The sequence below is a fragment of the Diadema setosum genome, chromosome 15 (genome assembly GCF_964275005.1).
Source record: "Diadema setosum chromosome 15, eeDiaSeto1, whole genome shotgun sequence".
Lineage (NCBI taxonomy): Eukaryota > Metazoa > Echinodermata > Echinoidea > Diadematoida > Diadematidae > Diadema > Diadema setosum.
In genome coordinates this window covers 28783047-28797641 of record NC_092699.1, presented here as the reverse complement: position 1 = coordinate 28797641, position 14595 = coordinate 28783047, and the positions used below count along the sequence as shown (strand labels likewise).

The window sequence follows — 14595 nt, the reverse complement described above, 5'->3', positions numbered from 1 at the left end:
CTAGCAGCGGTGCGCAGTCTGTGGCAATCAGATCGTCTCGAGCGTGAGGGAGCCAGCGAATGGAGTGAGCGTTGCATCAGGGTTTTTTTTTTTTTTTTTTAAGGTCGGCTGCGAGCAACACAGAGGGAGACAAACGGCTGCACCGTGATTTTACATCCAAGAGCGCCATAGTGAGCTGGGCAGGCGGCAAGGCTGCACGGAAACCTAAAAAGCTGGAACACACCAGAATCACGCCTGCCCAGAGTAAAAGCCTTCCGTCGTGTGTCAACGGACAGTAGAGATTTAATTTGTCACGGTGCATCTATATGTGTGTGTGTGTGTGCGTGTGTGCATTTCATTACATCCGTGCAGTAGAATCTCTTGTACATTCCATCTGGTGTTTTCAGAAAGCCCTCAGCAGAGCGGAGGAGCAGGGCAGAAAGATATTAGAGGATTCACCCAATGCTGTTGATTTTTATTTTGTTCTCTGTGGAGTAGATACTGGAAATCGTAGCGAAACCATGGTGCTCAGAACTAAGAGAACAGCTTGATGCTAACCCACAATTCGCCTGCATCTTTTCTTCCATGGTAGCAGAGCAACAGGCATTGGGAGGCGGCAGCTCATTAGATATTAATTCTACTCGGTGACGATCATTTTCTGCAAGTATCATAGGGAGAGGCGATAGAAAACAGCAAAAACCACTGTGTAAAATTAGCAAGCAACATATTCCATGCTGGATTTATCTGCTTGGGATTTTGACGACTGAGCGAGACTTTTTTTTTTTTTCTGTGAGCTCGGGAGGCTGGACTTGAGTAGACAATCAAGATGTCGTCGGTTAAAGTGGCCGTGCGGGTGCGTCCATTCAACAGCAGGGAGATGGGGAGGGATGCAGAGTGTATCATTAGTATGACCGGTGCTACCACAAGTAAGTCCATTTTGAATATGCACGATTGTGCAACTGTATATCCTTTATACAATGCAATCTAGGCTGGATTCAATTCAGCATTGAATCTCACAGCTGTGACATGTGTTTGTCACACTACGCAAACAAATTTCTTTATTTTGTGTATCATGATGATAACTAGATATAGTTTTAGAATGTGTATGTGATGCTGTATGTTGCTACTCAAAAGTTTGAGTGTATTTGTGTGTTTGTGTGTGTGTTTAGATGTGTGCATGCTTTTCTTTGTCTCTGTGTATTTGTGTTTGTGTGTGTTACATGTGTGTGTATTGGAATTTCCAAGAGGATGAAGAGTGCTGGAGTTTGATGTCTAGTTTTAGATATAACAAAGATTAAGTGAGGTATGATTTATTTCTTATTTCTGTTCGCCAGAGTTAAAGTATACTGCTCTAAGAATAGATTAGATTGGAATATAGATCTTGTCAATGTATTAAACTGATTGGGGCATTATAGTGGCAGCCATATTGCATTTGTGTGTGTGTGTATGTGTGTGTGTGTGTGTGTGTGTGTGTGTGTGTGTGTTTGTGTGTGTATACATGTAAACAGCTTCAATCAGGGATATTGTAGTATTTCACTCCAGTAACTGGGATACATTTCACACCGGGTATATATGTCCGTTTATTCAGAGTATTTAAAACAAATGAAAAGGTACCCTCTTTTAATAAAAGACCTTAGAGGTATCTTAGGGGTGTATGATACAGACACCTGTCAGTTCTACATCTTTAGGACCTGTATGTAGGCAAATAGTTTTCATAAACTATTCAAATTTTTTACACATCCTCTATTGTTGTATACATGCACCTATACCCTACATGAAACATAATTTTTTTACCTACTAAACTGAATTTAAATCTTATTTTTGATGGTTTTCAATTGTAATTGGTCGATTTATCTGAACAAAAAAAAAAAAAAAAATTCTCAGAAACAAATAATGGAATATGCCCGGTCACCTTGAGCAAACTATATCCCAAATTGAAGCTCCTAATATGAGAATTAACATGCGTGTCTGTGATTGTGTTTTTGTGTATGCCCAAATGAATGACACGAACAAAGAACAACAAAATGCACAATTGTGCCTCTAAAAGGGCTAATGCCTCCTAATCAACCTACATGTACTGTATCTGCCTCGTGAGCATGGTACAGCACTGTAGTTCATTAATAAGTGGATAATTTCCGACAATCGATGCAGCATGAATAAACTCTTTCAGCATGAGTGACTGCTGAACGCATCTAGTCAATCCAAATGTTTAGCCCTACATCGTTTACTTTGCTAATGGGTATTTGTCATAATTCATCCCGCGCAAGTAGTAGGAGTGTACATTTTACGACAGCAATATCGAGTCCCACAAGCTAGTCTTTCAAAGCTCGATTGGGCAAAATGAGTCATCGTCTTTTAGCGTGATGAGTTTTTTTCCTTTTTTTTCTACTTCCTTTTTTTTTTGTCCTTTCATTTGCATCATGTGTGTGTGTGTGTGTGTGTGTGTGTGTGTGTGTTTCTGTGCTAGTTGTCATGTTTGTTCAGGCATTCAGCTTTATAAATGTTTGAATACTCGGCATGGTTGCCAGGGTTGGTCATTGGAAATGCCCAATATCTCCATCTCCGTCTTTTTTCATCATTATCCTTTTTTTTGGGGGGGGGGGGGGGGCTGGTTTGGATGGAAGGGATGGGGGGGGGGAGATATGAAGGGGGGTTTGAGGGGGGTGGAGATTGAATTCACCATTGATCATGTTTGCTCTGTTTGAAGGAATATTTGTCTGTTTTGGCAACAGCCATTGTATTTGTTCTTGTTTTTCAAAACAAAGACTGAACTGGGGTCAAGTTTTCATATCCTTGATTGACTGGTCATATGATCAGTACTTGTGGATCATGTGACCCTTTATTCAAGCCTCCCCAACAATGAGTAGATCCTTAAGGCAACCTCTAACTTGCCAAGAAAAGCTGCCTCTGAGGTACCTTCTTTGTCTTTACCAGTGGCTGTTGTGATTATTCTTTTTTCTACAAACATTGTCATTTGCAAATCAATATTATGGTTACATTCTAAACCATCACATACAAAGAATCAATGAGAACAATTGGATATGGCTGTGGTACTGAATGCAATGGTGTGTCATAAAGACAAAGCAGGTTTAAATGATGGAAACCATTGCATGCGTGGACTCATTATGTGATTGTGATGCATTGTCTCCCACTATTAAAAGACAAAAGCAAAAGGTTGTAAAATTCATTACTAGAACTTTTGTATTTGATTTAGTTTCCAGAAGAGTAATATTTTAATGCTTAGTTGAATTATTTCAGTTGATCTTTAAAGTATAAGGAAGCTTTTACTATTTTTTATTCTTTTTTTTTCTACCGTATCTGTTTCTTCTTCTTCACCTAATAAAATCTTATTTTGTGAATGGCTAGAGAAGAACAAAATAAAAGTTGTTTCCATTGCATGCCAAAGTTCAAGTCACATGACACTAGAGATGGCAGAGTTTAGCATTCATGAACATCTGCACACTTAACAAGACATCTGCTGGTCTCCCTACAATGTAGATCTTATCCCAGTAGGCCTGTGCCAGTGCTGCCTAGACTTGAAACTGTACTTTATTTCATTCGATGAGTCATCTCATCAGGCTCGACCCACACACAAATGCCAGCATGTACCTGGAAATGAAAGTCCAACCTGGGTTGGTCACATGCTTTTCTCTCGCAAAGGCAGGAAAGGTGTCATATGACGAATCACATGACCCCGTGCCACATGTCAAAGTGAGGAAATGTGTATGTTTCTCTATGTGACGTGGGAGGTTCCTGCGTTCTCACCCTTCGGAGTGACTCAGAGAGGGCAGGGTGTGAAGTTTGGTTTAGGATTAAGACTAACTGTACATTCTAAGTAGCAATCGCGATTTATTGAGCTGTCGAGGTTGAGCATTAACGGGTCTGTTGCAACCATTTGAAATGTCACGTCTATCATATGAATTCACATCTTTGACAGACGCTATTGAAATAGAATCCACACTAGAGATTGTTTGATATGAAGATGGCTCCTCCCCACCCCTCTCTTCCCCACCCCCCCCCCTTTCTCCAAAGTGATTTGTATTTCTTTGGTCTGCATTGGATTTCTCTTGAAAGGCATTATTTACCACTTGCAGATGAAATAAAAGCCCAGCTTTAGTGCTTCAGAATTGTTCCAAAATGTAAGTTAGGGATAGACACAATATGTAAAAGTTTTAATCAGTATAATCAATGGTAAGTATTGTTGAATTAAATACATAATGTGAACTATGGTTACAATAAAAGTGTTTTTAGACTAATCCGTCTACAGTTATGGTTTATTGAGAAAAATATTGATATTTCTTTAGATTTTAGGCATTATTACAAGATATTTATATTGTAGGATGTTTTGTAATTACAACTGACCTATACATACAAGCAGATGCATCAAATTTTATATCTCAAACATTTTTAAAATCATGCACTGCTCCCAAAGGTAAACAGTGTGTACACGATCTTCAAGTTTATTGTACTGTGCAGTCTTTTCCAAATCATTGTGGGCCTAGAGGTCTCTCCATTCTACTCTGTGTAACCAACATCTAAACAGCAAATGTAATACCATAAGGGGTGGGATAGGATGGGGAGGGGGAGCGGGTAACCACCACACCCCTCATTCACCCATCAAATATGTAATAAAGAGATGGATAGGGAGGGGTGTCGCCCCCCCCCCCCCCCAACTAAAAAGCCTGCAGGGATTCACAAGTTAAAAGGTCGCAAGGATCAGGTCATTTAAATTCTCACTGACAGGAATATTCGGCTGCTTGACAATGGCAGGAATTCCATGTAGCATTAGCTGCAGGGTTTCCCGGTTTTCTCTGTTTGCACAAAATTCTTTGGGAAAGTGCTAGACTCTGCAAAAAACTGTGGCTAAAGATACTGTATAAGCTGATATTTTCGCGAGGGTTTTATTTTCGCAAATTTCGCGAATCACAGTTGGATCACAAATTCAACAACGTGTGAAAATGTCTTCATGCGCTCTGTTAATAGTGCATTAATGTAAGCGTTGGCGTCAGTTCGCGAAAACAACATCTCGCGAAAATGTCTATGGCCTCGTCATTCGCGAAAATATGTGTACGCGAAAATAACAGCATATGTACAGTAATCTCATGTAAGGTGATGTGATTGTGAGACCAACAGGGGTCAGAAATTTCAACCCTTTCTTTTTTTTTTTTCACCTTGTGAATGTTAAATGTGAAACTGGAATTTTAGGTACAAGTTGTAGCCGCACTGTGTAGCTGGATGTGATTTTAATTGTAAGGGGCATAAAATACACAGGTCTGTATAACAACTGTATGGGTTTGACTATTCATAATTAGAATGGTAATGGCAGAATGATAACAATTGCGTGTACACTGTAGTATCTAGTAGGCCTATAGTGTAGAAGTGCAGGCTAGATGTACAAATCTGTACTGGAGTGGTTATAGGACACTACAAATGTGAGGAAACATTGGATTTGATTTCACATTTCATTCAAAAATTCTATTTGTGATTAAAAAAAAAAGATCAAAAGTCTTATAGGTAGGCCTCAATCATTGTGATGTCTTTTAAGGTGTACTGAGGATGAATTTCAACCTTGTTTTTTAAAGAAAATGGACACCTGCTACAGTTGTATCTCCGACCACGACATCTAGATGGGAGGAGAGTGATACTGACCAGTGTCAGTGTGGTCACTTCAGTCCACCTGTCTGTCTAAAGAATGGCAGCTATCATACAGTGTATTGTGATAATGTCCGGCTGATGACAGGATTTCCCCAGGGCAGCGAGTGAGGAGAGATGGAGCTGTCCTCTATGGCTGTCACCACCCTTACCACTGTCCCATCTGTTGTTGTTATTATTTTAAAGGAAGAAAGAAGCTCAGATGAAGGAGCTCTTCCCTTGCTCTTACCATGGACCTGCAGCTCTTATTTTCAATCCCCTTTTGTGACAGTGTAGTCTTGCACATATCACACCTGTCTCTTTAAAAGTGTACTGTGAGGTGACACGACATTTGCTCCTGCGACAATTGCTCCGATCTGATTTTCTCCAAGGACTTTATAGGGTTTAGGGATAGGGTTGTGATAGGGTTTTAGGTTTAGTTTGATGTGATGATTAGGATTATTGTTAGGGAGCCTGTTTGTAGGTAGAATTTATGTCTGGCTTAGCATGGAGATATTTCATGGGAGCAATTGCTGCAGGAGCAAATGTCATGGAACCATCGTGTGCAGATTGCTGTGGAAGTGTACAACAATACAAATGTAGTTCATACAAATTTGCTTGCTCCCTTTAAAGCATTTGACTTACAATGTATGTACTTTATGGATTAGCGGTGTCAAGCCCTCATATATGAGACTTTGAGAGTTCAAAAAAGAAAAAAGGAAAGAAAGGAGATCAAACATGATAACAAAATGCTCCATTCACAGTAATAGCACTACAGGATGACTCATCCACATTGGACAAGATGCATTCATTCATGTCTAATGAAGTGCAATGAAACTTGAGCAATGGGACATTTCTATTACTAATTGGGGTCACATCAGACAGATATTGCAGAAAATTTGAAGACTGTTCAAACTTGTACTTCAATTTCTTGTTACAAAGCTTCATTTATTTGACACAAAGTTATTATTAACAAACACCGTATTTCACAAGTACTCAATTTATTTATTTTTTTCCTGATGAGATCTTACAACATATACACTATGTATTCGTAGGCCTATACTACTGTCATGGATTGTCATGTTTGTTTGAAGTAGTACTTGTATATAGTTAATGCCTTGTTCTTTAATTTGTCCAATTTGATTCCATATATTCAAGTGGACTTTACATATAATACCGGTATGTCTGGAGTGTTAAAGTTGAAACATGCAGAATTATATTGTACTTGATGATAATTTTTCCCTGTTCAGCCTAATCCTACACATTCAGGGTTAAACCTAGGAGTTACTCAGACCTTCACTTGCGCAATGGACAGAGCATGAAAAGCAGGTCATTAAAAGGTTGAAGTAGAGTGTAGCCTGAGGTAATGCAGGGCTCGACACTAACGGTGGCCTGGTGGCCCGGGCCACCAAAAATGAAAGTCGGGCCACCAAATTTCAAGAAAGGACAAATTTGGTGGCCCGCCTGGGGCCACCAACATTTTTTGAAAAGTATGGAAATAAATTCAAAACTTTTTGCGCAGTTAAATTTCTTAAAAGGATGGATGGAAAGGACTGAATGAGTGCCTGAGAGTGAGTGTTGCGAGTTTGTTGAGGTTTATTTATGAGAAGATATGTCCAACTTCCAATTCTTACTATGACAGAATTGAAATATTTGACTCATTATTTGACTTTTAATGTGTTTAATTGTTTTTTTCGGGCCACCAAATTTTTCTCTCGGGCCACCAAAAATTTGAAATCGAAGATTTTGGTGGCCCCATCGGGCCACCAAACAAAAAAGTTAGTGTGGAGCCCTGTAATGTCTGTTATTGTAAGTAAAATTCATACTCACATGAGTAAAATTGGAATTCTTTGCAAAAGCCAATAGATAAAAAAAGAAAGTTATGTCATCTGACATTCATGAATAGGGCCCACAGCTGTATATCATTTGGGATTGATGTGGTCATGTGAATGTGATGTTTATTTAATACCCCAGTGTGAAAATCCACATTTACTCCTTGTACACATTCACATATCGATGTTGGGGTGACAAAACCTTACATCTCAAATTTGGATGAAAATTAGTATTATTATTTTTTTTAAATTATCGTCAGATAATCAGTTATAAAAGTGATGTCCTGTTCAAATCCTGTGTTTGAACTGTCTTACCCCAAAAATGAAGCCTCCAGAATATGAAAGGAAAGGCGATCCCATTTGTTACAGTGCTTTGGCTGCCATTTTCTTTTCTCACCTGAACATTTGACATTTTTGAGCTATGAGGTTTTGTCACCCCAACAGCAATATCAGTAATATCAGATTTTTTTGTTGTTGTTGTTGCATTTAGAGTATGTGGAAGTGTTATTGTGGACATACATTTAGTGATTTGTTTTTCTTCTTCTTGTTGTTGTTTTTTTAAAGTGATCACATTGCTCCCAAACAGTACATTTCGCTAATCACGTTTGCCCAGCTATGGTCTAGAAGTGTTCTTGAATCAAGTGTAGAGGTTGGTCAATTATGGATTTCCATTTGCAATCTGATTGGATTGACCTCCAGAATACATTTGATGAAGTGGCATTTCAGCCATGTCCTTGCATATTGGTATTAAACTCTTGCTTGTCAAAGCATGCATTATTGACAGGCCTTGGAGCTTTAATTTTAAACAGTTTATATGGATTGATATACACTGTAAAATGTGCGCTGTACTGCACATGTACAGTGCAGTTTGCTGTTTCTAAAGTCCATGGATTTTCAGGGTCTCAAGACATGTTAGACATATTTAGAAATGCATTGGGATATCAGTCAAAACTACTATACAGTATGTAGTGACCACCTACACTGTATAGTACAGGTGTAAAGAATGCATGTCCATGAGGACCCCTAACTTTTGCAGTGCTCAGTTGGTTATTTTTTTATGGTTTCTTAATTTGCAAGTCTTCTACTTTTGTGATTATTCACTGTCAGAGTGAATAGCCCGCAAGCTAAAAAAAATGTATGAAAGTCTTGAACAAACATTCACTTTTCCAATGTACAGATCAAAGTGATGTAAAGTGCAATATGCGATCAAACGATCACATCTTCTTCATGTTTCTTGTCCTGCCCCCTCCACCGTCCCCATTTTTTAAAAATGCCTATGTAGGTCTGCTTGCTTTTATTCTATAAATGGAAATTGTTCCCCAAATAGAATCAGTGTTTTGAAGCGCAGATGAAGGGTGCAATAGAGCGAGGGAGGGTAGTTCACACTCGCCCCTTGCCAAAAATGGTTAAGGAAGGGAAGGGAGCTGTGTGTGCTCAGACAGACACAAGATAGATAGTGTGCACTTTGCTCCACTGGTGAGGAGACCTCCCGGTTGCCATGGCAACCCGAACCATCTCCCGACCAACGTCAGAACACCTGGCGATTTCTTGATTGGAATCCTTGTCCCTCCTGGTCTGCAAGGGAGCAAGGGGAGCTAGTGGTAGTCATTATTACCACTTCATCTTTGTCAGATTTCTTGTTTGAATTGACAAACTCTTCCCTCTCCCCCTTTTTCCATTCTTTACCTTCTTTGCTCTAGGCTCAGTTTTCTTTGTAAAAGTGTATTATACTAAGTGCATTATTCTCTTTACATTCTCACAGTTTCCTTGTCTTTCTCTTTCCTCCTGATTGTCTGGAAGCCATCTCCTTGATGTGCTAGTTATATCTGGGGTTCTTTTGTCCCATTTTCTTGACTAATACCTGTTAGGTTATTGCCTGTGTTTCAAATCTTTTATTGTTGCTGTCCGGAAAGTTGGTTGCCAATATGATTTTAGTGTATTAAGGCTCAAGTTTGTGGGGAAAACCCCAAAACAGGTAGGATTAGCTAGGCTAACCACAGAAAATTTCAATTTCCTTTCAATGCAAAGGACCTGTGTGATTACATGATGCTATACATTGGATTTTAATATATCTGAATCATAATAGTTTTTCTTTTTTTCCACAAGGAATTAAAATTGTTAGTGACCAAAAATCAAAGAGCTATAAAATAAGTTTTCCTCCGTGTGATGTGTCGATGATATGAATTTGTACCCTGTATTGTACACGTTTAATGGCAACCCCATGCAGAAATTAAAAAAAAAAATTTTTCCCCTACTTGTCAGCCGCACTGTATGCAGACTTGATTATCAAACTATAGTGCAAATTGCAAGTACTGCAGTTATCATCTTTTGTCTGATTTTAGAGTGCACAGCTGTCATATTCTGTCATGCAGTAATGGAACGTCATGGAACAAATTGAAAGAACAACAAAAGGAACATCAGCAAAAATTGCCAAAATGCAGCCTTGTGCATTGAGCCATACGTTTATTATCTTTACAGAACTTTGACAATAATAGCTGTAGGGTTGGTCCTGCAGGGTGCCAAAATACACCTGTGATTGTCCCCGTGGAGTACCTGAATAGCACACTAACAGCCAAGTGTGAATGTGTAATTTGTGTCAAAAAACAACCCCAAACAAATGAATAACAACTTTCTTTTGACTGTATTTTTAATTTTGTTTCATAGCTGTGGTGTGGTTGGAAATCAAGAGTATACAACTTGTATGGTGCACTTCATGACAGTAGGACTGTACAAAACAACTTGAAAACAATCTTTGAGAAGTTAACTGAGAAGGTCCATTCACACAAAGGAGTTATTGTTGTTGTTTTTTTTTGATCATGTTGCAAAAGTTATTGTTGTCACCACTTTCAGGACATGGTCAAAAGTGTTCATTTTGCTACAAATGAAGCACTGAAACCTCTCCGGAGCTCTATGCATGACCCTATACTAGATTTGACTTAATTCTCTGCGACTATCATTTCAAAGTGTACCTTGATTCAGAGAGAACAGTGTTCAAACTTTTTTTTTCTCCTAGTGTGTGTGTGTCATTTATTTCATCCTAAGCCTGCCATAATCTCAACAGCTCTTTTGAAGTGAGGCTGAAGTTGCAATATAGGACAACCAGGCATTTTCAGTTAGCAGGGATACAATATACTGTCCTGAGTGACATTAATAGGAATCAATAAGGGCTTCACAGACGTGCCAAGTCTGTGTACGTGATTCTGCAGGAGTCGCCCTGGATAAAGGAATACCAGATACTCCCTGGTTTTGAAATTAGTTTTGCCCATTGAAATGTGTGTAACGTACAAAGTATCTCTATCTCCTGCAAAGTTTTCAGAAATCTCCCCGAGTCTGATGTGCCAACCCTGGAGTTAGGGTGGAAAAAAACAACAACAACAACAACAAACAAATAAAAAAAAAGAACAAGAGAAAAGAATGACTGAGCTATAAAGCAGTAGGTACATTTGTGGTGACCACAGAAATCATGGACATTTAGCAAGTAAAACAACAGCAACGACCAAAAATACATATGAGTAATATGCAGGAGTTGCTTCTATGTCTATTACAGTGTTATCAAATCACCAAAAGGGCACATGGGAGCACTTGTCTTGGTGTAAGGGTGAATGCACTATGACTTGTAAACTGCATGTCTCATACCAGTATTTCATACCAGTAAAATAATACTTCAGAGACGCATACTAACAGTAAAAAGTCAACAAATACTATACGAAATAAAAACAACAACTTGTATCTAATGTCTTTTTTTAATGATTAAACCAACTTGTTTCACTTCAATTCTGAAATTTTCAAGGATGCTTTTTTAGCTTAAAGTCTGCTCAGAGGTCTTTAAAAAACAGGAAGACTGTGGCCTTGCCACTACACTGATATACATACATGTACATTGTAGGTCCTGTGAATTTGAAAGAAAGTATGTCTAGCATCCAAATACATAGGTTGTATTTTTAGAGGAATTCACTCTTATTTACCACATTATTTTTTTTTTTCCAGACTGGTAGGGCTTATTATCATTATTATTATTATTTTTTTTTATTTATTCATTTATTTATTTATTTATTTATTTATTTATTTATTTATTTATTTATTTATTTATTTATTTATTTATTTATTCATTTATTTATTTATTTATTTATTTATTTATTTATTTATTTATTTATTTATTTATTATTATTTTTTTTTGGGGGGGGGGGAGGGGGAGATGAATTATCCCCCAATTCATATTAGTATCTCTGATCCATCAAAATGGTGAGACTCATTCTGGTACATTTTCTTTGCAGGTGTTAGGCTTAAAAGGTCATAGGTTTCCATTCGCGCATGCAGTACCTATAGCCTTGGGCAAGGTGTTTTGCTCACAACATCCCCTGTGACCCAGGTGTGGGCATAATATTCCGATCAATGCTACATGATTAATAATTGCAGGGCCCTCCAAGGAATAGTGCTAACATACATGTTAAAGTAACATGACCCTGAAAAAAAAGGGATCTATCATTATCACTGTTAGTACTAATTACATGTTACAGTTATTATCATTATTAGTACAATGTAGTACTTACAAATTGTATCTAACTATCATTGTCATCATTATCATTATGCAGTGATAATGATGAAAATGGTAATGGCAATTATAAAAGAAATGAACTAATAATTACCATTTTGATACTGCTTTTTTTTAATATCATTATCAGTGTCGTCATTACTATCAATACTGACAGAATTGGTTTGAAATTCATCAAATTATCGGTTTGGTTCTTGCTGCAATTTAATGGTGGGTGTAGAAGTGATGTATATTTTTAGCAGTTGTACATTGTATGAGATACATATCTATTTAAATTTTTGAGGTCATCTGTGCCTGAGGACAAAATTCAATACCGGTACTGTAAAAGTGGATATTTTCGCGCGACTAATTTTTCACGCTTGGCCGGGTAAGAAGAGTTTCGCATTTTTTTTTTTATTCCGTGGAATCAGACATCACACACAGGAACATATGGCAAGCAAAAATATTTGCGTGCTTTTATTTTCGCGCTAGTTTCTGGTTGCGCGAAATGCGCGAAAATTTCAACACCGGTAAAATTTCCACTTTTACAGTACATGCGATCCCATTTAATTCTTTTCTGTGATATTTGCATTTTCTCTTACAAGAGATCATACTGCAAGCATAGCACATAGGATGTTGGCATGTTATTGACTTTATTTCAAGCACATTGTGTAAACAGAATGGGTTCTATACACTGTATACACATGTATTCCACATCAATTCAAAATAAAAATGCTGATCATTCACAACTCAGCTTTCTACGGGGTACTGTAAAACATGATATATTCGCGGCATGAATTTTTCGCGAATTGGAGCCGACGGCCCTTTTTGCGGCATGAAATTTTCGCGAACTGCCACTGGCATTCAATGTATATAGTGTAGACAAGAACTTTCGAGTGCATTTTAATTTCGCGAATCTTGGCGCACGCGAAATTCGCGAAATTAAAATGCATGCGAACATTCCTCGTTTTACAGTATACGTTTCCTTCAATCTTCAGTCCTTTTAGGTGGCGAATGCAAACTGGCATGGCGTATTTAATTTGATCTGCTTTGGTAGAGCTTTCGTGCAGCTCCATCTGATCTGTGCTAGACTGTCTCAGTGAAAGCCCCTTAATAATCAATGACGATGTATATTTAATGAATCTCGCTGCTGTGGGCAGAAGAGACATTGCAACATATGCTGTAGGCATACGTGTAATGTTAATGCCATCTCTTTTAAAACATCTCATTTTTATATTTCTCTCTAGTTAATAGACAGATCTCTTGTCGCGATAAAGTGATCTGTAATCATTTCAGAACGATTTGAAGAGGAGACAGGAATTCCATAACAGATGCATTTTCTTCTTCTTTCATGTTTGCGATTGTTAATTTCTCTGTGTGAGCAATGCACAGTGATAACAAGAACACTTTAAGGGACAAAAATGCAGAATATTTATGCTGAATATTTATCTGTCAAGCAAGAGGGCAGTACATTTCTTATGGGTTGTTTGGTAATATTGGCTTCTTACAGAAGATCATTAATGCATTGTAAAAAACAATAAATGACTATAAAAAGCCCCTGTAACCATATCAATATTACTGCAGAAAATATAAATGACATCCAAAAAGTTTGAAGTTTTGATATCTAATATTAAAAGCTGCAAACCATCAAGTGTTTGTAATCAGAGCCAGAATTCTGAATCCACAAAATTTACTGAAATCATCAGGTCATTTTCTTTGTAGGGAAATGCAGATACAGATGATAATCCTCACATTAAGCTCACTCGCTTTATCAAGGGCAGACTGATTTGTTTCGGAATTGATTGTTTTTATATTCAGCACAGAACATGCATACATCTCAATGGCTCTGATATGGAAATGATGTTGAATTAGATTAGTAAGTCGAGTGACAAAATGAAGCTGATCTAATTGAAATAGAAAATAGAGATAGGGGAATATAGGATAGAAAAGAGTGAGCGAGAGAGATAAGTAATAGGGTTTTTAATGAAGGGCAAACATTATACCACATCTGATGAGGCGGTATGAATTAGAAACCAATTAGGATGTAGGATAGTCAGATATATTAATGACAATTTTTAAAGAGATTTAAAAAAATTGACGGGAGCTTTCATCCAGTCAACCAAAATATGTGTTACCACAAGCTTTTAATTCAAAGAATTATAGATTTGACTTCTCATTTAACTCGATGCAACAAAAACAAAAACAAAACAACCAAGGACAGAAACTTTAAACCAAACTAATAAAAGAAAACACACTTTAAAAATGAGAAATTTTATTTGTTTAGTTTCAACCCTGTAGATTGATGGGCCAACACAACACATGCATTATTCAAGGCATACAAGCAGCACCAAGCATCACTATAATTTGTTTGATTTTCCCATAAAATTGAGACTAACATTCATCTGTAGATGATGTGAAGTTAGTGTACACTGTAATTCTCACTCTATGCAATGATAACTGCTGCGCAAAGACACAGCCTTTCACTAGCAAATATTGCATATGGATGGATGAATATCTTTTCCCGAATTGCTGAATTGTCACCGCAATCAGTGTTTCAAATAGTGTTGCAACTTGAGCTCTCATCAGGTGATCCGAGTATACACCCTCTCAGATCATCTATTG

At 37.6% G+C, this 14595-nt stretch overlaps 1 protein-coding gene across 1 annotated transcript in view; it reads left to right on the top strand.

The window, feature by feature from the left end:
- The first annotated feature begins 501 nt into the window (after positions 1–501).
- Positions 502–14595, top strand: part of LOC140238972 (kinesin-like protein KIF1A) — a 167408-nt gene continuing 153314 nt past the window's right edge. The window contains exon 1 of the mRNA XM_072318867.1: positions 502–905. Coding sequence (XP_072174968.1) covers positions 806–905 — 100 coding nt within the window. The 5' untranslated portion in view covers positions 502–805. The remainder of the gene's footprint in view (positions 906–14595) is intronic.